The following is a 27479-nucleotide window of genomic DNA, read 5'->3' as shown; positions in this document are numbered from 1 at the left end:
CCATCATTCAAAAATGAAAAACATGTTTAAAAAATGCAAATCTGTATAAAGTTACAGGTCAGAATAAGTAAGAAGTAAGTATGTTGAATAATTTTATGTACATACACTCAAAAAAAACAAAAACGCTGGGTTGTTTTAAACCAATGTTGGGTCAAATATGAACAAACCCAATGTTGAGTAAATTTTTTTTCTATTGAAATGACACTTTTTAACCCAACAGCTGTGTTTGTCCAGATTTTCTCCTAACATTGGTTTACAACCACCCAGCCTTTTTAGAGTCTGACATTACTTATTGCTCATATGCAAAAATAATCTCCCAAACAATGTGTGAAATCAAAATGATTAATTATATAGGTTATGGTTTAATGGAATTTGTTATTTTTGTAGAAAAGCTTTTGATGTGTGAGTTATAAAGATTTGTGTGTGAGCTCACAGTTTTTCCATAGGAAGATTAAGAAATCTGATTTATGTGTTTTAATGTGCGGTTGTGTGTATGCGTGTGGGCCGATGAAAGGCAGCTGGTGCAGTAAGACACAAACCGGGTGTCTTTTAAGTCTGCAGAGACCACAGAAGTGTCGAAGGTGCAGAGGCATAAAGCAACACTGAGTGGGAGAATGAAAGTGTGCGCAATCGATGCACCTCGTGTTCTTCTCGCTCATGCCAGTATACAGCAAACGAGCTAGTTAGAAGCACATCCTCTTGTGTTCATGCTGAAAAGAGCATCTTATGCATGATTTATACATTTGAATACATTTATATATGCGACGCTGGATTACAAAACCATTCAAAAATGTCATTTTATTTTATAAATGAGAAAACTCTGTACAAAAGCACGCACATCTCTCTTAATTGGGTGCTCAGCCAAAACCGCAAAAAGTGCAAATTAAATGTAAATCAAAGGCAGCAACACCAAGGCTCCAAAAATACAAATTTATTCAATTAAAAAGGCTGACACAGAGCGTGTACACGCTCTGTGTCAGCCTTTTTAATTGAATAAATTTGTATTTTTGGAGCCTTGGTGTTGCTGCCTTTGATTTACATTTAATTTTATAAATGAGAAACATCACTTTCCAAGTGCTTTCCCTTGATATATGCTTTGTTAGAATGTATAATATTTGGCTAAAATACAGCTATTTGAAAGTCTGGATGGTTCATAATAATCAAAACAGAAAGAAAATCACCTTAAAGTTGTCCAAACTAAGTAGCAACACATATTACTAATCAAAAACTGGGTTTCATATATATTAACAGTAGGAAATTTACAAAATATCTTGATAGAACATGATATTTTCTTACTATACACTGTAAAACCCCACAGTCAACTTTATTAAATGAACTGAGTGTTTGTTGCTCATTTGAAAAGAGTTTTGAACTCAGTGTTGAAGGTAAGAGTTAAATACCTCATTACTCCAACTTAAGTGGAGTAAGTTCACAGTACTCATATAGATTATTTTTTGACTCAAATGGTTTGTAGCAATCAGTTTTCTCAAACGGTTTGAGTTGCCCTAACTTATTGGGATTTTCAGTATTGGTTTGATTTTTCTTTGTTGAGTTTTACTGTGCTCAAATTGCTTTGTTTACTCAAATGGATTCAGTTCACAGTACTCATTAGGATTAGGACTTGTTCTTAAATGGTTTGTTGCAATTGGTTTCCTCAAATTATTTGAGTTACCTTAACTTTTTGGGTTTTACAGTGTACTAATTATTATTAAACAAGAAGTTTCACCCATACAATGCAATTTTATCTACACCAAAAATATACTTGTGCAACAAAAGATTGGTTTTGTGGTTCAGGTTCACAATTACTATTACTAATCCTGTTGGGCTATGGACTTTATTCTTCAACAGTGAAGTGCGCTCGTTTTTTGCTGTTGTTTTAGAACTTCCGATTCAGCTCCCTATGGGAGAAATTAATAATAAATGGCAGAAAACAGTCAAATTACTTGCTCTACAAACAAGTGTTTGCATGACTATACAGACAAAATACAATAACACTAAGAAAATATCAGTTTACAACATCAGCAACAAGCTGTTTTTAATGTCTAAAAATAATTAGAAGTGAATGAGATCGGAAGTCTCGAGCCAAAAAGATTCAAATGGCAGCGCCTGCTCATATACGCAAAGAATAAGGTGAATACATTTGTGCATCATTTGTGCAAGGAGTCTGAATTGCATTTGGTTGTGCATAACTGGGGTTTTATTTGTTTTTATTGACTTCATTAAATTACACTTTTAACCCAGTGGTTTGATATTTGCGTTTTGGTTATAACAACCCAGAATTTTTTTCAGATTGAAACTCCAGTATTTTCATTACTAGCTAACTAACGGTGTTGGGGGTAGCAGTTACTCGAGTTGCATAATAATGTTAGTTTTCTAAGTAACAAGTAAATTAATGCATTACTTTAAAAAAAAAAATAAAAAATGTAATGTGAGTTGTTAAATTTAAATGAACATGCTGAATCTCGAACTCGGTGAAAGATTAGCTCCTCGTTGGAGCAGACAGAAACCAAAATGACATTTACATTCCTGCAATGAACTATTCTCATTATTTTGAACACATGATAAAAAAAAGGCGGGAATTGTCTCAACGGACAGTGCTTTTGCTTTACTAATAAGATCAAAAGTGCGAAAGTAGCAAACACACACTGAATTGCATTTGGTTGTGCATATGGGTTTTATGTGTTTAATATTTTTTTACACCACCTACACACTCGTCACCAACCCCCAGCTCTTCAACTTTATCACAGAAAAGATTTATCACAGAAAAGATTAAACTAAAGTTATGAACGAGATCCCATTAATCCATATGAATTCGCCACAAAACTGTCAAAGCAGATTGAGAAATGTGGACAGAGATTAGCTTTAAATATTAAGAAAAACAACATTTTTAATTGTTTCTGGAATTAAGCAAGCATATAGCTGGAATAAATTCATTTGTTTTCTGACTGTGCTGTAGTGATGAAATGATCATTCATTTTTAGGAATATTAATCACGGTTTAGATGTGGATAGAGGCATTTGTAGCAATGAAATCAGTGTTATTTGTAACAGATAGATGTTGAATAACTGTGTACACTGAGCTTACTAAGACAGAAAAACAGAAATGCTAATAAACCACACACACACACACACACACACATTTCTGCTGTTGCTGTAGGCAGCTGTATTGGATTTAAAGTCAGGGGTTTTTGCAGTTTCTTTCGATTCTTTAATCGGGATTCCATCTGGTGTTACCGTTGAATTTTCAGCTTGTGTGTACAAAAAATACATATTTGAAAAAAAAATTGAATAAATTTTCTACTAATCTAAAGGGAAGGTTTACCCAAATATGAAAATTCTGTCATAATTTCCTGATATTACCAAATTCAGGCATTCTTCAGACATACTAAAGAATGCTGAGAAAAGAGCCTGATGTCATAAGGAAATTTAACTAGTTTACGTTTTGTCAGTTTAGTGGCTAAATCGCACAAATTCATGAGTTCAGGAGTACAAAAATGTAGGATTTTAAAAGGAGGCATGGCAACCACCCCCACCCCTAAACCCAACCGTCATGGGGGGTAAGCAAATCATACTAAATTGTACGAATGAGTTCATATAAATTAGCTACTACATCAAAAAGTTACAAATTGTTGTGAGATAAAGAACATTGTGTTAGAAAAGAACAGCCATATCCATTGCGATTTTTCTTCCATCCTAGTTTCTGCTATGGATGTCAGTGGCTGTTTTTTAACATTCTTCAGAATTAATATTTTTTGTGTTCAAAGGAAGAAAGAAATTTATAAAAGTTTAGAACCCCTTGAGTGAGAGTAAATGGTGAGACAATTTTCATTAGTGTCCTTTTAAGAATTAATCCCAGCAATTGTGTTTGTATATTTTTGTAAAATTTATATAAAAAATCAATTCAGCATTTTTAAGAGCGCAGTGACTTGCACTAATCTGACAAAAGCTTTATATTTTTCTGTGAGATCAGATTGAGCATCTTCAAATGAATATTCAGAATGTGCTAAAATGAGAATGTTTAAAAAAACACAATAAAAACGTATTATAAAGTTAAAGGTGCAGTATGAAAGTAAACAATCACAAGCAAAGGTTGCCAGATTGAAGATCAACATGACAATTGAGCCTAAAGTCTGATTTAAATGTGTTTTTTTTTAAATAAAAGCAACAGCACACAATAGAAGGAATATTTTCCATAATAAAAGGAATTTTTGTCCTAACCAACACCTCAAATTGATATTTTAGAAACAGCTTCTGTTACCTACAGCTGAACAACTGGATAAAGTGATAATGATCACCTCAGGTACACCTCATCTGCTTTATTCAGTGTTAAATGTTAATAACGTGAGTTTGAATTGCATTTTACATAACATTTATTGCCATACCACTGAAAGCAGCAGCAGATTGTTCACCTCAGATCTTGGAAATATAATAAACCATTTGAAATTGAAATTCAGAGCTGTGGCTCATTGCAAACCAACACATATCAGTGATTTAACATGCACATTTAATAATGTTAACTATGTTTAATATGTATTAATTAGATTACCATTTTGTTGGAGTGCAGTGAGTGCACTATTCTGTGCTTTTGATTGGATGTATTTAATTTTCTATTGTGTTTTGTCTGGTGCAAACAGCCAAAATGCTTATCACTGCAAATGTTGTGCATAGCTTAAAGGACACAGAGTTACAATGTAACCTGCTCAGGTAATGTTTACGTTCGTAATATTTATATTATTTGCTAATTAATTCCCACCTCATGTGGCACTCTGAACACACATTTACGCAACACACATTTTCAAAGCAGAATATCTGACTTCAGTATTGTTTTCAGATAAACAAGAATGTTCACTTGTCATGCTTCTTTAATATCGGCAAACATTATGGTGTTGCTTTAGAAAAGTCAAAAACGGACATACAAGTCCTTTAATAACAAAGTTCTTGTGCTACACCTCCAACATAATTTTATTAGCAATATATTCCACCACTCTCTGTTGCATTCTGGTTACAGTAAGTCAAAATTCTAGGTCAAAACCCCCAAAAAATCAATATGTACAACAATTTCAGCAAATTTACAGAGTCATTTTCACAGGAACGTAATCTGAAGATAGTACAAGTGAGTTATTTTTAGCATTACTCTAAACGTGATTAGCACATAGCAGGCACATACAGGAAAAAACAAAGATATCAATCTATATACACTTTCACAGTCTACACTAGATTGTAAAATAATTTCAAAGTAACATCGGGGAATAATTTTAGTAGTCTCAATGTTAATGGAAACCCAAAAACATTGAGGAAAAAGCAATGTCTGGATTATAAATGTAGCCTCAGTGTGCATAGAAGTGAATGTGTTTCATGAAATGCGCCAGTTCACACAAAAAAAGGACACCCACTCAAACAGACATATAAAATGTTGCTAGTAAGTACACTGGGTTTCCTCCCTTCTCCATAGGGCATGACAATAGCCCTCGGGACAGGGCAGAGAGACTCTGATAAGAATACAATAGGTCTGATGATTCCAGATAAGCATTTGCGGCCTTTTCTGAGAGTCATTATGTGTTTACGTGTGGGTCTTTCTTCCTACCCAACGATTTAAACAGACAAACATAGAGTTAAAATAAAATCAGATCATGCATAGCAGCATCTATGTTCTTGTCATTATGAAATAGAGAAAAGAAACTGAAAAGCAACCTGAGGTCTATTTGCAGATCCACCAGGCGGTGGGATGGTGCCTTGAAGTCTACACGTGGACCACTAAAGTTCCAGCCTCAAGGCGACAGAAAACAAATCACTGCTCAACCAAGCCATTCACAGAGGTGAGCAGAGACAGGGGGAGTGAAAGAGAGGTGGTATTAGGGAAAGAGGAGACACCTGTTTGAATGGCCTGCTGCTCATGCACTTTTTTTCCTCTCTTTCATCCCAGCTTGTTTGGTCATGGAGACAGCTGAAAAGACTATTATGAGGGAATTGAGTCGGTGACAGAGCCATATTAATTAAAAGCCATAGAAGACAAAGAAAATAGCTGATTTACTTGTGAATTATACAGGTGAGCAGAAGTGCAAATATGTCATAATCAGTGGGATTTTATGAATGTTTGTGTCTATAAGCTGAACAAATGTTTACTGATTACAGTGAAAAACTTCTTAACACTAACTTGGGTCATAATGATAATAATATGGACAAATAATGTTGAGTTACTTTTTAAAAGTTAAATCTAAATGACACTTTTTACCCAATGGTTTGTAAATGCTCCTGCGTTTTGGATATAATGACCCAGATTTATTTTTTTAGATTGAAACTCTAGTGTTTTTATTAACAGTGCTACAGTTTTAACTAACAGTATTGGGCTAACGCATTACAAATACTTGCGTTACATAATAATATTAGTTTTTTAAGTAACAAGTAAATTATTGCATTACTTAAATAAATAAGGAATAATATTTGAGTTATTTGAAAAAAAATGTAATGCAAGTTACTTTTTAGTTGAATTAATTAGCTTTTAAACAAACACATTGCTGAATTAAAATTAACGTAGTCCAATGCAATCTTACAGCAATTCGTAACATTTTGATTTGGTGGCTAATTCGTAGGAATTTATCTGATCTAATTCGTACAATTTAGTATGATTTGCTCATCACCCAATGACGGTTAGGTTTAGGGATGGGGTGGGTACCATGCCTCCTTTTTAAAACTGTACATTTTCGTACGACTGAACTCATACAAATTCGTACAAATTAGCCACTAAACTGACAAAACGTTTTCTTGTGAGATCAGGTTGCGTTGTCACATTGAATCCCATACTCTACGAAAGAATGCGCTCCTCGTGGGAGCAAACAGAAACCAAGATGGCAGAGCCTTACATTTCTGCGATGAAGTATTCTCATTATTTTGAATGCCTGGAAGAAAAGGAAAAGGGGATTGTCTCAACAGAGTGCTTTTGCTATACACTCTTTTGAGTGTGAATGAGAGTGTATGGGTGTTTCCTAGTGATGGGTTGCACCTATAAGGGCATCTGCTGCGCTAAATATATGCTGGATAAGTTGGCGGTTCATTCCACTGTGGCCCCCCCCTGATTAATGGATGAATGAATTATATTTAAATGACCTTTTAAACCAATTGTTGGTACTTAACATCATTCCAAATGAGCATTTGAAAACTGATCTTCGTGTAATTACCATATTGGATTGTTGTGTTAAAACAACCCAGCATTTTTTAGGAAAAAAAAATACCCAGAAAGGTTAGTAAACAACACCAAAAATTTTGCTAAAAAATGCATACAGTTTACATGGCTGCATCTATTGAAAAAGTAATGTGCTTAACCATTCACACCTATGAATTGGCCATTCACTTGGATTGGAATTGCTTTTTACTGTACCACGGAACAGTTCAAAGGTCTGCCATTCTTAATGCCCTTTTTTGTGGAACAGAGAAAGATACTTAGATAATTTTTCAGCTGATTTTGTTTATATTATTCAACAGGGTTTAAAATGTTCAAGATTAATGACTCATTAGCATCAGATTTGAAGTTTGTCATATTAACCCTGTGTTGGGTTAAAACATCCCAGCCTTTTTTTTAGTGTATGAGTTGATTTTATCAGTCATATGCGATTGTAATTTTACACAGATCTTTACGTATTGTTTAGTCTTAAATATACTTTATATTCAAAGTATTATACTGATCTAATCTTTTGACACTCATTCATTCATTCATTCATTTACTCATATTCTTGTGTTATTGTGATGAAAGCATGCAGGAGATATTTAGATCTTAACACCTGTGTCCGGATGTTTGATATCAGTATTTGTTTGCAGGATTTCCACCCTGTTTCTGCTGCTAATCAAGGTACGAAAATATCTTTGTTTTGAGTATATCAGGGTTTTAAAGGGATAGTTCACCCTCCAAAAATTGAAATTTACTCACCAATCCAATCACTCTCAGTTGTTTTAAGGCCTGTATGAGTTTCCTTCTTCTACATAAGAAGATATTTTGAGGAATGTTGGTAACTAGTAGCCATTGTTATCCATAGTAAGGGAAGAAAATACCATGGAAGTCAATGGCTAGTTTCCAACATTCTCCATAATATCTCATTTTGTGGTAAACAGAAATAGGAAATTCAAATGCTGGAGGGTGAGTTAATGATGACAGGATATTCATTTTGGGTGAAATATTCCTTTAAATCACAATAAGTCTCTGTTCACAACTGTAAGCACAAACAATCATTTGTTGGCTAAATTCATGATTTCTGAATTCTACACGCTAAAACATGATTATTTACTTTACTTAAAAAAGTGAATAAACCCAATCAGGGTCCGAGCAAGCTGAACTGCCGCTCTAGGCAAAGGACGGTCACGCCGCCCACAGCCCTAAAGTGAGGGGGGGCTTGGGGGGTGGAATAAAAGCAGTTTTTAATTTTTAAAATCCATTTTGAGGTCAATATTATTAGCCCCTTTAAGCTATTTTTTTATAGTCTACAGAACAAACCATCGTTATACACTAACTATAATTACCCTAACCTGCCTAGTTAACCTAATTAACCTAGTTATGCCTTCAAATGTCCCTTTAAGCTGTACAGAAGTTTCTTGAAAAATATCTAGTCAAATATGATTCACTGTCATCATGGCAAAGATAAAATAAATCAGTTATTATAAATGAGTTATTAAAACTGTTATGTTTAGAAATGTGTTGAAAAAAAAAAGTTCTCTCCGTTAAACAGAAATTGGGGGAAAAAATAAACAGGGGGTTTAATAAATCTGACTTCAACTGATAACCACGTTCTTAAAAATAAACGTTTTTTATTGGCATCAATAGTTCCATTAAGAAACTCTAACATCCATGGAAACGTTTCATATCGCAAAAGGTTTTTTATAGTGGAAAATGTTTGTTTTAAGGATAATTAAAATGGAAAAAAGTTGGTTCTTCCTACTGTAGCACCTTTTGTTTTAAACAGTGCACTCTGGATATGTGGATAAATTCACAGACCTTTATGTTCTATATGGGAGCATCAACATTAAAACCCATTAACTTATGGGCACAATATGCACAAAACCCTAAAACATTATTCAAAACTTCTTTTGCATTCTGCGAATGAAAGAAAGGCATACGGATGTAGATTGAGACGAGGAAGAGTGAACAATGACAGATTTTTCATTTCGGGATGAGGTATCCCTTTTAAAACTCTGCAATCTTTGTCTCCTCTGTCTTCTTAGAAATCTGACTCTGACAGTGTGAATGGTGTCACAGGGTCTTTGAGAGGATTAGATGGGCTGATCTGAGAACTGATATGAAATCCTCCTGTCTGTCATTTGCATCCTTTGTAGTAGCACATTCACTGCTCTGTGTGTATATGTGTGTGGATGGGGGTCGAGGCTGCGTGTTAAATGACCTGCATATCTACTGACAACGTAAGTACACACTATAATGGCCACACACACAAATGACTCTATCACATTTTGGATGTTGGGGTGGGGTCGTTTCCTTCAGACGTTTAACTCATTTTTGCTGTACATTTGCTGCGAAAGTCTCATAAAGAGCCTCCTCCTTTGTTTCCAGACAAGTGCTAAAGGTTTATTGATCGCGAGCCACTCCTGTGTGAGTGATATTGAAAGGGTAGCTCCTTTAAAATGGTAGCAGTTATGACTAAAGACACAACTTGCACTGTTAAGTTCCAACGAATTTCATTTAGCTCATATTTCCATTCACATTTATTTATTAGATGTTTTCACCTGAAGTGTGTTACACATGAGAAAAACAAAAGACCCACACCTTTACTCTAGAATTGGTCCCCTATATGAACTCATTTGTCCCATTTTTGACAATAAGCCATCATAAATTGTGAAAATAAATGATAGAAGAAGGCTTAAGGACAAATTAGATTTTTAATTATACAAATGTAAAAATTCTGTTTGTTATTTACCTACAGGCTACAGTTTTTAATATGTTTTTTAGTTGGTTTTAATTCTGTAAAGCCTGACACATCAAAAAATAGGCAGAAAATTACATTTTTCTAGAATGAAGATTTTTATTAACTATCCAACAAATAAAATACTAAATATCCGATAATATATAACAGGGTTTCAAGCAAAGTATTGATTATGTTTTTGTGACTATGTCAAAGTATTGAAATTAGTGCTTGAATTATGGTTTTTGGTTCCAGACAAAAACTTAAATCAAAAAGTTACTCCTATTCTATATTATGTAATGACAGTACTTCTTTGGATGAAGTTGGCACGATTAAATACTTTGGATTGTGGTTTGATTGTGAACTTTTCTTTAAATCTCATATTAATCATATTGTAAGTAAAGTCTACTTTGGAATTAGTACCTTATATCGGCCTAGGAATTGTTTTTCATTTAGTGTTCACACTTGCTCTTTAACTTATTTTGCAAATTTTTAATTATTGCGATATTGTTTATCAAAGTGCGTTGAAATTAGATCTTGCTCCTCTTAATACAGCATATAAGACTTTGCAGATTTGTTCAGGGTTGTTCTTTTTACACACATCACTGATCTGTTGCCGTGGCCATCTTTGCACACAAGACGACATATTCACTGGCTTCAATTTATTTAAATGTATTCATTTTGAGTATCCTTATTATTTACAACATTATTTTGTATTTTTTTACTTAAATTATCAAGTTAGTCATTCTGTTCAGACTTATTTTTTTGTTTCTCGTTGTAAAAAACCTATGGGTAAAAGAGCTTTTATGGTTAAGGGTCCAACAGAGTGGAATAATTTATCTGCTAACATTCGATCCATTATATCGTTTAAGGTCTTTAAGCAAACTTTGTTATCATATTTTACATTGGTTTTTACTGAGGATGTTATTATTTATGTGGTGATTGGATTCACTGATCTGTCTATAGTTTTTGTACTACATAATATATATTTATGTATGTTTTTTTTTGTCTTTTGGTGTTATTATTATGTGATTGTGATTAATTGTGAGACCCCCTTGAAAATTAGATGGTACATCTCAAGTGTTTTATCCCAATAAATAAATATCAAATCAAATGTTGATATGGTATTGGTCTTAAAAACTCGTAAATCAAATGATATCTGCATTATTTGTAAGTTTTGACATATTCCTATTTGTTTTTTGTTAATGATGCATGATGATAAATTACTATTTTAAAATTTATAAAATATTTAAGTATTATTTCATACCTCTTTATTCAAAATGTTTCATTTAAAATTCTAATCTCATAACCTTTGTGAAAAACTGTACTGTACTGACCTTTTATAAAACTGTAATAAATTACAGCTTAAACACATTTCTAAATAAACACTTCATGGTAAATCAGTATAGTAAGCTCTTTGACAAAATTGTAGGAAATATTTTTTTGTATCAAAATATATGGTTATGATCACCACCCGACAAGCTAATGCAGTAATTATTAGTGCTTAAAATGTCACTAAAGTGCAGTATTTGAACCTTATCATTTAACTTAATTTGGCAGAATAACTGCAAAAAGATCCACTTTTTGAGAAAAAAGAACCACCCTTTTCAATAGGCTGGCTAAAGGCCTGAATTCTCACAATTATACATTCATTCATTCATTCATTCATTTTCCACAGTGGAATGAACCATCAATTTATCCAGCATATGTTTTACACAGCAGATGCCCTTTCAGCTGCAACCCATCACTGGGAAACACCCATGCACACTAATTCACACTCATACACTACAGCTAACTTAGTTTATTCAATTCACCTATAGCGCATGTCTTTGGACTGTGAACGAAACCGGATCACCCGTAGGAAACCCACACCAACATGGGGAGAACATGCAAACTTTTTTTTTTGTTTTTGTGCCTTTGCACATTTGCCAGATGGATTCTATTTCCAATTTTATATCTTAGATAAAAAAAGTTTTTGTTTAGGATAGTTTTTAATGATTTACTGGTATAATATTTAGCTGGTTGTCAATTTTTACTGCTTGTATTTTAATGATGTGCTTGTGATCTGCCAGCCTGATCTCACGAGAAAACTTAAGAATTTTATGTTTTGCCAGTTTAGTGGCTGATTCGTACAAATTCGTATGAGTTCAGTCGTCCGAAATTGTTCGATTTTAAAAAGGAGGCGTGGCACCTAACCCCACCCCTAAACCCAACCGTCATTGGGGGATGAGCTAGTCGTACTAAATTGTACGAATTAGATCATACAAATTCATACAAAATAGCCACTAAATCAAAAAGTTACGAAGTGCCGTGAGATTATGTTGGATCTGCTGTAAGGTGACCTTGAGTGCTTTGAAAGGGGCCTAAAAATAAAAGGTATTATTACTATTAACTCCACACAGAAAAGCCAACTGAACCAGCCAAGGCTCAAACCAGCAACATTGCACTGCACCATTGTGACACCCCTGTGTTGTCTCATTCATTCATTTTCTTTTCGGCTTAGTCTCTTCATTAATCTAGGGTCTCCGCAGCGAAATGAACCGCCAACTTATCCAGCATATGTTTTACGCAGCGGATGCCCTTTCAGCTGCAACCCATCACTGGAGAACATCCATACACACTCATTCACACACATACACTATGGACAATTTAGTTTAACCAATTCACGTATAGCGATCGTGCTACCCACTGCGTCACCGTGCTGTCCCTTATTATCTTTTATTATTTGTGCTAAATTATAAATTCTAGTTATTATTATCCAGATTGAAACCATTTTTTGGCTTTTACTTTACTTTACAACATGTGAATTTATATTATCAACTGATATTTTATATCTCTGAAACTTTCAGCATACTTAAACACTGTTTAGTTTTGTTATTTAATTTGCAAAATAAAGTAAAGTAAAGCCACATAAGGCACTTTAAATAAATATTTGACCACTATACAATTTGAAATGATGAAAGTATTTTTTTATCCTCTTTAAATGTTGACTATACTGTATATCATAAAGGTCTCTTTACAGGGCTTATTACAATGATATCCATCACCTCCCAAAATACAATTAATCTAATTTAGGTTTGCTGTTGGCTCTAACTAACTGATAAGATTCAGCTGCGTCATTCATATGTTCATTCTGCCACACCAAGCAAATAAAAAGGATTACAACGCAATTCAACCTCTGTGTTAATTCCAGAAGCTAAGGGTAGAACCAGCATATCCATTGTTCCCAGCGGCTGAAGGCTAATAGCAAAATCTACATTGATAAGAACAGAAACAGTCAAACTCAGTTTTATAGCGTTTCAACCGTCATTGTGTCTCGAGGGTCCAGCAGTCTGCAGTCAACAGATGTTTGTCTGCTGTCCAGGTGTTTCTGAGCTTGTTTAATAATGCATAAAATCTTTATTTTATGATCAGTAGGACTTTTTAAAGTTTCTAAATGGTTATTCTGCTCACAAATTCTGCATTTATTTGTTTATTTAATTGAACTGGGAAATGTTGTTACAATTTAAAATAGCTGTATGCTTATTGAATCTACAGTACAGTGCAAAAGTCAAGTTTAGTGGCCTAGACTTTTGCAGAGTATAGTATATACTTGTTTAATTGTTAAATTTGTGTTTAATTTTAAATCTCTTTTATAATTTACAAACAGAAAATACAGAAAAAATGTACAAAAAAAAAAACAATGAACAAAACTAATTTACTTTTAGCAAGCAATAAAAAGTGTAATTAAAAGTGGTCCCAATCTGCCTTTACAATATTTAGGTCTGGACTCTGAGGAGGCCATTTCATGACTGTGTGTGTTTCATCAGCTGTTTTTTTTTATTTAAGTATATTAAAGCAACCTTTATAAAATCATAAATAAAATCATACTTTCACTCTCGAACAACTAAATTTGTCCGTTGTGAATTTAAGTAAATACATTTTTAATGGTATTTTTGGTTGGGTCGCATGTTTACACAAACATTTGAAGCAGCTCAACAGTTTTTAGTCAGTCATTCATTTTCCTTCGGCTGTTTATGATTCTGTGTCAAGTGCATGTGTATGCTATGGTGCAGCCTACGAGTGGACGCATAGCCGTCGGCACGCAGACACACACCTCTCAAAAAATGTAACTACACGTCATACCGACTACTTTTCAGTATTCACATTCCCATCATCAATTCAGACAATACTGCCAACACCACTGGCAGAAGCAAAGCTAAAAACTAGCAAAATCCAGCAAGTTTCACTGAAGACCAAAACTCAATCTTCTATCGTTCATATGCCTTCATGTGGCTTTATGTTTTCATGTTTTAGACTTACTCCATACAAAAACTAATCCAGAAAAAAAGGTCTGGTTATGTTCTAATAGGGAGAATGAGAATAAATATTTACGACCAAACCAGTATACCATCACTGAAACAACAAATGTAATAGAGGCCTTTTGCACAGTTTGTTGTATATTGTTGCTTATTCATCTGATTTATAGTCGATATTTCAGCATTGTTACTCCAATGTGTGTGAATGAGTGTGTATGAATGTTTCCCAGTTCCTGGTTGCAGCTGGAGGATAGTTTGTTCTGTAGATTATCGCAAAAACAAATATAGCTTAATTTTGACCTTAAAATGGCTTTTAAAACTATCTCCAGAAAAAAAAATATTTTAAGACATACTGTGAAAATTTCCTTGCTCTGCTAAGCATCATTTGGGAAATATTTAAAAAAGAAAAAAATTCAAAGGGGCTAATAATTCTGACTTCAACTGTTTATTACTAATATTTATTAATATTTCAAAGAATCCTAAAAAGGAAAACACATCAGTTTTCACAAACCTACTAAGTAGGATAAAAAGGTTAATTATTAAAAGAACCATCAATATTGATTGAATTCCAATAATAACCGATCCTAATAAAACATTTTATCAATTTCACAAGCATCATATGACACTGAAAACTAGAGGAATTACCCAGAAAATTCAGTTTTAAATCCCAGAAATGATAGAAACTGCAGACTACATTCAGGGACGGATTTTGTGATTTTAGGGCCCTAAGCAATTCCACCCATATATGGCCTGAAATACAACCTTTCTACATTGATTACATTTTTATTTAAATTGTTGTTTGTGTATATCACTAAGTCATCTTTTCGACATTTTAAATTAATGCAATCTCTACATATTAAATATAAATCTTAAAATGAATTTTCAACTAAAAATAATAATAAAAAAAATTATATATATATTTGACTGCCGGACTAATGATCAATGATGAATTATTTATTTGGTAATATTATTATTATTCTATAACATTATGTTATTATAATAATATTTTTTTTTGATTGTATACTAAACAATATTTGATTATGTTGAAAATTTAATTTGTTTGACAAATTAGTTTATAGGTATAATTTATACTTCTAGATATTTATTGGGGCCCCCAGATTTCCCAGATTTTCCTGTGGCCCTAATCAGCTGCTTACCTCGCTTATTGGTTAAATCCGGCCCTGAGTACATTCAAAAGAAAGCAGTTCCAGTATTTCATTATTTGTCAAACAGTTACTTCAATTGTAATAATATTAGCCAATTTTGCAGCTTTTACTATATTTTTAATCCAACAAATGTGGCACTGGTGAGCAGAATAATTCTTTAAAAACTTTCAAAAGTCTTCTTGATCTTTATCTGCACATCTCAGACTACATCTATCTTATCTTTTTTTTTTCTTTGTCTGCGTTTAGTTGTTTCATGCTGCATCTGTGAAGACGAGGGTCTTGAGGTGAAGGATGTGTGTTTGAGCTGGGTGTGGTGTTGGCATGTGCCCGTCTGTGTCTGGGTGTGTGTCTTTCTGTATACGTGTGAGAAGAAGACAGGATTTTGTAAGTGTCGCTGTATCAGCCTTTTTTTCTACTCTGAAAGTGTGAGAATGAGTGTACCAACAAAACCGCAGCTTCCTGATTTTCTTTTACCAGCTTGTGTCTCAGATTGTATATCTCAGATGTGTAGAGTGAGTTATTTTGGAATCATGTTATGTAACAAGAGGAGTGATGTTTTTGGCATGCAGTACACAATATGGGCCATCACAATCTGAGATTTACCTTTTTATACATTTATAAAAGAGCTTAGTTTTATTCTGTCTTTTCTATTATTATTATTATTATTATTATTATTATTATTATTATTATTATTATTATTATTATTATTATTATTATCATTATTATTATCTTGTCGCAGCATGCATTGTTGTATGTACAGGGCATTACCATATATTTTTTAACCTTTTTAATTAATTATGTCAAAACCTTATTCTCTTTTTATTGCCATAGCACACATTGTATACTGTTGTATGTATAGTGCATGGCAATAAAATGAAAACTTTTAAATTATTAAAATGTTATTCTCTTTGTATTGTTACGGCACACGTTGCATCTTGTTTCTGTTTCATGTGTGCCCTCTAGTCAGTGCTCACTGTCTTCCGTCTACATCACTGTATCAACGGCGCCATCCTCTGGGTATAAATGGCAACTACTCTAAATTAACAAAAATTAAGAAAAACAAAAGCAAACGAAGACTAATAATAATAATAATAATAATAATAATAATAATAATAATAATAATAATAAGAAGAAGAAGAAGAAGAAGAAGAAGAAGAAGAATAATAGGAATAATAATAACAAGATTAATAATAATAGTAATAGTAATAATAATAATAATAAGAATAATAGGAATAATAATAACAAGATTAATAATAATAATAATAATAATAATAACAACAACAACAATAATAACGAGAATAATAATAATAGTAATAATAATAATAATAATAATAATAATAATAATAATAATAATAATAATAATAAAAATAAAAATACAATACAGTCATAAAGAGACACTCAAAGATAAACCAATTATCTTAATTCTACAAAATCTAAAATAAAATAAATGAAAATAAATGGAAAGCAATAATAAAATAAATCATACAAAATAAAAATAAATCAATTAATAAAATATTCATTCTGTATAATAAAATATTAATAAAATTAAAAAAATAAATGAAACAAAATAAAATACATTAAAATAAAATCAAATTCAATTAAAACAAAAAGAACATGTCTAAATCTAGTGAATAATGTTCCTCAGCCCTGACTCTGAAGTATAATTTTTTATTAAACAATGATGATTAAAACATTTAATTAGGTCACATAAAAAATGAATGAATGTTTTGTTGTTGATTTCCCAGAGATGGGTTTCATCTGAAACGGTATGCGCTGTGTAAAAAGATGCTGGATAAGTTGGCGGTTCATTCCGCTGTGGCGACCCTGGATTAATAAAGGGACTAAGCCGAAAAAAAATGAATGAATGAATGAATGTGTTGTTAAATGTATAATAAAATAATTAACCAATAAGCGAGGTAAGCAGCTACTTAGGGCCCCGGGGAATTAGAGAGCCCAGAACAATGCCAAGACACCAGTATTACACAATCTGATGTAATAGAAGGTGTCTTTTGCTACTGCATAGGTTTTTTTTAAATAGAGAAAGCATTTTACAAGTAACTAAATATTCAATTTTTTATTCTAAATATATAAAATGTATTTTATTCTTGAAATAAAAAATGACCTATAAAAAGTCTGTGAAGCATCAAAAGTGGCCTATATTAAAATCAATTTGAATACTTTCTTGCCTATTGTTATCCATGAATTTTCAAATGTATTTTTTTCAAGAGAAGCTAGAAAAACTGTGAAGCTCTAGATTATTATTAATATTATGTTTTAATTTATTATAATTTAAACGGCCAAATTCTGGCTTAAGAAAATTAAATGTGCTGGCCAGCTTGTTATTTGCCTAATAAGGTACAATGAGCCTCAATTTTTAATTAACAACTTTTTTCTACTAATATATGATGTTTTTCAAATTTCTTTATTCTACATTTTAGGAAATATTTTTGGTACATCAAAAAGTGTGGTTATGATGGTCATCCGACAAGCTAATCCAGCTAAAATAGTGCTTAAAATACTAAAATCCAGTATTTAAATCTTATAATTAAATAGAAAATTAGGTGTATAACTGCAAAAAAGTCCACTTTTTGAGAAAAAACCCTGAAACTACCTGTAAAGCCAGCAAACACACCAGTCTGAGCTTCATAGACCTTAGTAACTCCCATAAAGGTCCTTTCATAAATAACATTTTCATCAAACCATTGAGCAGCTTGTGTTTAGGTGCTTTTGCGCATGCGCTGTCTCACAGCTCACGGGAATGACGTGCGTGAACGTTCCCATCGCTGCTCACGGCAACGTCAGCGGGTAAGGAAATGCGATGTCCTAATAACAATTGCTTAAAATGTATACACTTATATCCGATGACTGCGAATTATAAAATGTAGGCACTCCAGCAGTATCAGACAAAAACTGCAGACCGAAGTCGCCATGTCACGTTGGCGTTTTAAGTTAGCAGGGTTATTATTATAGGGAAACGCAGTGCGAGCTCGATGACTCCTGCTTATCTTGTTTGGGATCCGGTAACTGTCTTTTTACAATATTTATTCGTCTGACCTTGCAAAGAGTCCTTCACTCGCCGTGAATAAGTGGCTCAGCCTGTTAACTTTACACAAAGTAGCAGTTTAAAAGCAAAACGCGTGGAAAAAAACAAGCAAATGTGATATATTGTAACCAGAGCCGTGATGAGTTGGATGAAGAGGATGAGGAAGGTGCGACCAGAACCGCGTCAGCTCCTAAAATACTCCCTTTCACTCAAATACGTATTGTTTTGTGTGAAAAAATATTTGGTGATTTAATTGTGTAAACAGACACTGAAATAGCTCAAAACTGTATTCGTGTGTTGATTAAATATCAGAACAGGTGTTTGTTTTTTAGTGTTCATGACTCGAGTTAAACGTCAAATGCTTTTGTTTTTAGCTGTATGAGATATGAGTTGTTGAATTTGGGAAATTATGACTGCGAGAGTCATTGTGAGAGCTAACAGCTGTTACCTCGAAGGAACAAAAAGACAACAGTCTGCAAAGGGCAGAGTAGTAATTCATTTACTCTGTTCATCCATTCATTTCGCTAAATTAAACATTCGATTTGTAAACATTGGAAATTCCTCAAAATTTGGGGTTATAAATAATTAATTTTAACTGTCCAGTGACTTTTAACTTGTAATATGTTTGTTTATATGTTGATGGTTTTATGTCTTATGTATTTCATCAGTGTCTACTGAATGCCACCGCTGATTTTGTAAAGTAAGTACTTTTAATATGTTTTTCATAAAATAGACTTTAAAAAAAACTACCCTTATATATTCACTAAATGTTTTACATATTTTGTCAGTAAAATGGTAATATTAATACAATTTATTTATATTAAAATATTCAGTATTTTAATATATAGCAAAGATACATTTTTTAATCAGTCATTTCTTGTGTTCACTGGCACATAATCTTTGTGAAAATGGGTTTGCCATTTTTAAAAAAAATGTTATTTCTTTTTTGTTGTAAAATTGTATATTTGATGAATTAAAATTGTCACATTTATTTGAGCTTTTGTAACATAGTTAGACAGACATGGTAATATTAAATTATTTGATATATCGTGATCATTAACATGCACAATATTGATATTGTGTTGATTTCAAAACATAGCAATATGTTTTTTTTTTGTTTTTTTTTAGGGTTTAATTTTATAATATTCACATTGTTTGCCATAGCGTTCATAACAAAACCAACTGCTTGGAGACTTAATTTTTTACATGTTAATCTGACTCACTACATGCTGAAATATTGATTGATTATCACTAGTTGATTTAACTAAACTCGTGATAAAAACTACAACGCATAATAACATGTGAAATTTTGTTGTTGTGATCTGATTACAAGTCATAATCTATTTATTATTTGTAGTTAATAACTAATCAAATTCAGTTGTATTTTTAAGCTATTATGAACATAGTAATGTCTGGATTTTTCTCTCTGTTGCTTTTATTCCGTTAAATAACATGTACTAATGAGACGCTATTGTAAGGTGTTACCTGTCGTACTTTATGATCCTTTTGCAATTTAATTTGGTTGAAACACTTGTTTACTTTGAACATGTATTTACAAAAAAAAGCAATACATAATATTTCTTTGATGCTATACCTGTTAAAATAACTTTCTGCTTGCAGCTTAGATCAATATCATTATATTGTGATCAATGCTTAAGCTAATAATTGCTGCAACAATATTTGATACATCATATGCATAATTATAGGTGTTAATGTGCTTTCTTCCAAAATAAAAATAGTCATTTGTTTAAAAAAAATGTTACAAACCCGACGCCAGACTGTGAAACATTTGTGCTGTTATTATGACTCAAAGCAGGATGATTCAATGACTGTATTCTATTTGCAGATCTAAGCCTTGCTCATCAGAAAGATGGACAGCTATGGGTTTGTATCTTGAATTTGTCCCACAAATGGTTCAGCTTTTCTTATTTTTTAAGCATAGATTTATCTGATGAGCACTGGATATGCTTTTAGGTTCTCCAGCGATATGTTCAGCGGCAGATCAGTTTTGGGTGAGGACAGTTCAGTCATAGCCCGAATGCAGAAGAAGTTCTGGAAGACCAAGCAGGTTCTGATCAAGGCTACTGGGAAGAAGGAAGACGAGCATGTGGTGGCATCTGATGCAGACCTTGATGCCAAATTAGAGGTATGAGTTTTTTTATGATGCTGTGACTCGTGCTGTATTTTTATTTTTTATTTTAAATCAATTGATGTGTGTGAGTGTGGCAAAGAGGGAGGTTAATGGAGGAAAGTCACATGGTGACAGGGAACAGAGGAGATGAATTGAGCTGTAGATGATGCTGTACTTTGATCAACTCTGCTTGATGTTTTCACTGTGTACAGATATCTGTCCAAATGGCCCACTCTTTCTGTTATTCCCTGTCTCTCTCTCAGACACACGATTGCTTTTTCTTTTCCAATTCTGTTAGTCAAGCAATACATTCTCTGTTTTTTTTATGTCTGTATCACAACAGTCTAAAGTAGAGGAGTCTAAGGCAAATGTAGGTATGATTTTAAAAAAAATCATACAGCCTAGTATAGTCAGTTTTGTGCCTTTAAGAACAAGTTTTCTTTTAAATCTTTGGGCTCACTACATCCATTCACCCATCAATGGATTTAAGTTTGGGATCAGTTCATTTATTCATTCATTCCTTCATTTTCTTGTTGGCTTAGTCCCTTTATTAATCTGGGGTCTCCACAGCGGAATGAACCGCCAACTTATCCAGTAAGTTTTTAACTAGCGGATGCCCTTCCAGCCGCAACCCTTCTCTGAGAAACATCCACACACGCATACACACACACACACACACACACACACACACACACACACACACACACACACACACACACACACACACACACACACACACACACACACACCCACACACACACCCACACACACACACACACACACACACTCATACACACACTCATACACTACGGACAATTTAGCCTACCCAATTCACCTGTACCGCATGTCTTTGGACTGTGGGGGAAACCGGAGCACCCGGAGAAAACCCATGCGAACGCAGGGAGAACATGTAAACTCCACACAGAAACGCCAACTGAGCCGAGGCTCGAACCAGCGACCTTCTTGCTGCGAGGCGACAGCACTACCTACTGTGCCACTGCGTCACTCTCATTCATTAATTTATCTATTAATTAATTAATTAATTATTTATTGATTGACTCATTGATTGATTGATTGATTGATTTAATTTTATTCATTAAAAAAGATTCAAAAGATTTTTATCCAATTCATTGAAGAATCCAGAAAAACATTCTACAAAATAGTAGTTAGCAACTGTTCTCAATATTGATGATAGTAAGAAAGAAGCATATTAGAATGATTTTCTGAAGGATCATGTGAGTTGATAAGAGTAATGGTCTCTTATGAATTGAAAATTGACCAGCCAAAGTTGTCATCCACTAGTAATACACGAGATATGAATGATGTATTATAGCTTCTTGTGCACATTGTTTATTATTATTATTATTATTATTATTATTATTATTATTATTATTATTATTATTATTATTATTATTATTTTATTACTATTTTTTTTATTATTATTTGTTATGAATAACCACAACACACTACATCAAATGCATCATGTCAAACATGTCAAAATATTATAAGGTCTGAATCTGAATTTCAAATCTCTGGATTACTGAGTACTTTGTAGGATAAAATATATTTATCTAATACCAAAAGGGAAATCCATTGATTAACTGTATTAATAAAAATTATTACCACTGGTATTATTTAAAATGTGTGTAAAAGTTTAAATCACCGTAAAAGAAGAGCAAATGTTGTAAAGCACTTTTAATTGAAATACTCATTGTGGTGCTTTGATTTTAAACAGAGCGAAACAGATAAAATACAGACAATTACTATTTCTCCAATAGCTTTAAAGGTGGAGTTCATCCAATAAAGTTGATCCTTTGCAGGGATTTTGACTGGCAGGCGATCTCACCAATTATAGCACCGATATTACATTATTTACCATTTTGTGACAAACAAACCATATATTACAGTTAGTAGATTAACATGAATGGTAGATTAAAATTATCATCAGTAGACAGTTGACTTCCAGATAAAAATTTGTGTAAAAATTTTCATATAGGATTTGGAACGCAGAATGTAGATACCCAGACAAGCTGGGAATATACAAAATTCACCTCTACTCTTTTCATGAAAATTATTTTAAAAAGAAGAATAAATTCTCTCATCATTTCTTCTTCCTTAAAGGGATAGTCTTTATTTACTTACTCATTATTTGTTTTAAACCTTTGAGATTTTTTTGTTGAACACAAAACATATATATTTTTTTTTAAGGAAATATGTAACCCTTGACTACTTTACAATTTGTTTTTCCTGCAATGGAAGTCAATGGTTATAGATTTTCAGCTTTCTTCTAAATATCTTTTGTGTTTGTCAGCACACAGAATCTCATAAAGGTTTGAAACCACTTGATATGCAGTATATAAACTAGGGTTGGGCGATGTCGACCAATTTGGCATTGTACGATGTCTAATGTGAAACATCGCAATGGACAATGGCATCGTCGTTATAGGCAGAGGTGAATTAATTATTTATGAATAATTATTTAATCCATAACAAACTGATTATTTGTAGCCTACCATATCAACTACCTGACCTGCATGGTCTTTGTTTTACCCATAAACAAATCAGAAATAAATAAAGATAAGTTAAACACAAATTATCACCTGTCAATCACTTTTTCAGGAGGACTCTAACCTGAATAGGCAGAGTGATCTGTGTCGTTATAATAGCGTCAACAAATTAAGTTGGTAAAAAAGGTGCACAACCAACAGTTTCCGAGGTTTTCACTAAAATGACTTAAGTACAAGTGTGAAAGCGAAAGATTGATGCAGTGGACTGAAGCTGTGACACATTACCTGATAGATTCAAAAGACAGAAGAGTCGTTAGAAAGAGACAAGATGAATTAAATATCACGTTTAACAACTATAGTGAGACGCAATCCAATGGTACATCCTTGATAAACTATCCAACGTGCACTGCTCTGTGGAGCTCAGACGAGCACTTGAGTGTGTGTGTGTGTGTGTGTGTGTGTGTGGCTGTGTCTGTGTGTGTGGTCACATGATGTGCATTTTCAGCGGTCAGAGGGCTGTTCAGAAATGCTTGGTAAAACAAGGATGTGGATCATTTTTGTTCTAAAATGCCATTTTAAAACTAAGTATTAGTGTAAACGGGGCCTAAGTGTGTATTTTTCGCAAGCTGGTTTTCGACGGGAGCAGGGCAGAGGATGGGCGATTCCGGCTTAGCATCGTGTTTTCTATCAGCCATCGGCCACCGCCTAACAGCCCAACTCTAATAGAAACCAGTATATATATATATATATATATATATATATATATATATATATATATATATATATATATATATATACAGTCATATCGCACTGCTACTTGTGTGATATTGCTAATAATATGAGGACTATCACATGAGTAGCAGTGTGATATATTAATGTCCCACCAGTGGCTGCATTTATACCACAGGTAGATAGCGTAATCGTGCACACAAAAATGTAAATCAAACACGGACAGTCTCAAAGCCCCTTTGTTTAAGGAAGTATTTCTTCCACCATTTATTCACATCTGCAGCTAACATCAGAACAGCAGAAACTTTAGAACTAGTATTTGAATGATTCTTCAGAGCAGGGGTGGCCAACCCTGTTCCTGGAGAGCCACCTTCCTGCAGATTTCAGTTGCAACTCATATCAAACACACCAGCCTGTAATTATCACGTGGTGTTCAGGTCCTATTTAATTGGTTCAGGTGTGTTTGATATGGGTAGCAACTTAAATCTGCAGGAACGTGGCTCTCCAGTAACAGGGTTGGCCACCCCTGCTCTAGCGTAATGTCTAAAGTGATGACATAACAAGTGGTTTTGCTGATATTTTAAGATTATAAGGCTGAACGGCATGAAATGCTAGAGAAATTTCTCTGTTGCAGTCAAGACATCACAATAACCCCGAAAAATCCAAAGATAAACAAACACTATAACACCAGACTGTGTTATAAATACAGCACTACAACATACAAAAGACACGATGTAAAATTGACTGCGATATGTACAATGTATGTACAAAGAGATCTCTAGATATGTATAGAAGAGTGAGGAGGCTGTACGAGTGCTGTTATTGCAGAACAGAATATTGCATGGCCATCAGCCAATCAGCTTCAAATACCAGACAGAACTGTTGTATAATAAAAAAAAAAAAAATATATATTTGTTATTAGTTATGATACACACACACATACACACACACACACACACACACACACACACACACACACACACACACACACACACACACACACACACACACACACACACACACACACACACACACACACACACACACACACACACACACACACACATATATATATATATCTATATATATATATATATATATATATATATATATATATATATATATATATATATATATATTATATATATTCTTGAAATGCATTAATGTAATTAAAACTCAATATGGAAGTTTTTTTATGCTAGTGATTATGCACTAGCTGACGCTGATTAATAGTTAGCTTTTGAAAAGTGCTCACTTATCGATCTTGATACTACGAATCAAGACCTAATAAAAACCGTAACTGCATTTCAAGGAAGTGTGTTTGTTTGTGTGCTCGTCTAATCTTGCCCCGCCTCAGGCTGTTACGCTTAAGCATATCCTGGTTAACTGGTCATTAGATGATTTTCTAGTGGTGCCAGTGTTAGAGAGAGCAGCCAGAAAAGCCCCCCGGCTGCTTGTTTAATGAACAGGTGGATCTGTGTTGTTTCTTCTTTGAGCCACAGCTGCTGTAATGATCATATAAATTGACTTCTGGCCTTTTCACCCTCAAAAGCTCCTTTTGGTGCAGAAAGTCTGGAATTTTGCACTAGTAATTCAGTAACAGTGATTCTTTATAAAAAGCCTTTTGTACAAACCCAATTTCTAAGGTGGTTCTCTCTGTGCGTTTGTCAGGTATGTGTTCAGAGTTAAAGAGTAACCTGTCCCATACACAGACCTCACCTGCAGAGGTCACGCCTTCATCTGCACACATAGACCTTAGGCTGAGTTGGTAGCAAATTTAATATGATGCAAAAAATGACTGTGCTGCTAATGTATACAATGACTTTACTAATAGACGTTCTTGTCTAAGGATTAGGGTATGGTTTAATCTGACTTTATTTACAGACTTTTGTATATACAGTAGGTACAATGATCAAATCATAGCTAGTTGTGTGAAACCGTACAAATGTTATTGTCTACTCAAGGTGTGTAGTTGGAGACTGTAAGGTGCTAGTGTTGTGCCATGTAAGTGTAATATAATATTTGTATAAAAGCATTTGCTAAATGACCACTTGAACACTTGTATTTTAAAGCTTGTGGTTGGTAAGATTTTAAAAATGCTTTTTAAGATTAGGGCCATTTCTTTAAGTTTACTCTATTTAATTTGTATGGGTGTGGGGACAACGTTTTAATCCAAAATTTTTACAAAAAAAAAAATTGTAGAACTTTTATTTTTCTCAAAAAACCGACAGTTGATGATAACACCAAATGTTTTCATTTGCTGTGATTTAAAAAAAAAATCTGGGTTATTTGAAGTTAAATCATTAATATTGTGTTGTCTAAAATTCAATAGAAATGTCTCTGAAAACATAAACATGATTACTTGTGCAAAATTTATTTTAAATTTGGAAGAAATCTTATTCATAGTTTAAAGAATAAAACAAAAATTGTTTAATTTCAATGCATTATTAAAATAATTTTCTTAATTGTTTTCAAAGTTGTGTATATATAATATATTTTACATGTGTATACACACACACTTGTATATGTGGTTTACGAGGACTCCCCATAGGCATAATGTATTTTGTACTGTAAAAACCACTTATTATATTTTTTATCAGTATCATACCCCATTAAGTATGATTTTTAAAAAACATTTTGAATTACAGGGACACAATGCATGGGTTTATAAATCACCTTAATATTGTCATACCAACACCATACCTGTGTCATTATACAGTTTTGTGTCCTTGTAAACCATACAAACAAGTACACTCAACCACACACATATATCTGCTACTATTCCTAAAAGGATAGTTCACCCTAAAATGAAAATGTACTCACTATTTACTCGCCCTCAAGTGGTTCCATACTAACACTAAAGAAGATATTTTACAGAAATCTGAGAACTTGCAACTATTGACATCTTTAGTTGGAAAAACAAATGTTATGGAAGTCAATGGTTGGTCTTTAACAGAATAAAAACTCACAGAACAAGTGAAGGATGATTAAATGACAGAATTCTCAGTTCACAGTGAACTATCAGTCCAAGTTTTAGAACATGAGTTCAGGTTTCAGCTAATATAACATTTCTATATTTGGCCCCTCGAAAGCTCTTGAAACTCCCTCCAGAACACCGAAAACTCCAGCAGAATGAGTCATTTGTATAATTTTTTGTAATTTTAGAGCACAAGTGCACATGTTCTCCTGCTCTCTCGGTCTGTCAGGGACTTAACATCCTTTGTTGCCATGACAGCGAGACCAGAATAGCTTTTTTCTTTTGTATTTTAATGTGTTGTCTGGTTATTTTGGAGACGCTAGTGTGGGTGGCTAAATATTCTGTCTGAGTACAATACACAATGCTGAACAGAATGAAAGGATTGCAGATTTTATATTCTGTTGCTACTCAGAACTTCTGTTATATTTATCATTTGCAAATAAATAATGATAATGTTTGTTCTGTTTTTCTCTAGTTTTTCCGTTCAGTCCAGAGCACTTGCACAGAACTCCTGAAAGTGATTGAGAAATACCAGCAAAGAATCACACGTAAGAAACATGATCTTCCGGCCTCTTTGTATGCACAAACACAAAGAGTCTCGTTCAGGTCATTCTGAAAGCCACTGCATACAGTTTTCAAGAATACTGCTACTGTTGTGAGAGTCTGATGCAGTTTCAAGCACAACTTTATCAATGTGTTTTTGTGGCTTTTTTTGTCGATAACATTCAAG

At 33.3% G+C, this 27479-nt stretch overlaps 1 protein-coding gene across 51 annotated transcripts in view; it reads left to right on the top strand.

Annotated features, from left to right (window-relative positions):
* ical1 (islet cell autoantigen 1-like) overlaps positions 1-27479 on the top strand; it is a 98641-nt gene that overhangs the window by 49964 nt on the left and 21198 nt on the right. For 8 of the 51 annotated variants that reach the window (XM_021476797.3, XM_068221661.2, XM_005165831.6 and 5 more), the window contains exons 1-5: positions 18142-18167; positions 19074-19105; positions 20252-20289; positions 20380-20551; positions 27225-27297. In XM_021476797.3, coding sequence (XP_021332472.1) covers positions 20276-20289; positions 20380-20551; positions 27225-27297 — 259 coding nt within the window. In that variant the 5' untranslated portion in view covers positions 18142-18167; positions 19074-19105; positions 20252-20275. 51 annotated transcript variants of the gene reach the window in all.

This window comes from Danio rerio, chromosome 6 (assembly GCF_049306965.1).
Source record: "Danio rerio strain Tuebingen ecotype United States chromosome 6, GRCz12tu, whole genome shotgun sequence".
Lineage (NCBI taxonomy): Eukaryota > Metazoa > Chordata > Actinopteri > Cypriniformes > Danionidae > Danio > Danio rerio.
The sequence above is the reverse complement of the archived record's forward strand: the minus strand, read 5'-3'. Positions and strand labels throughout refer to the sequence as shown.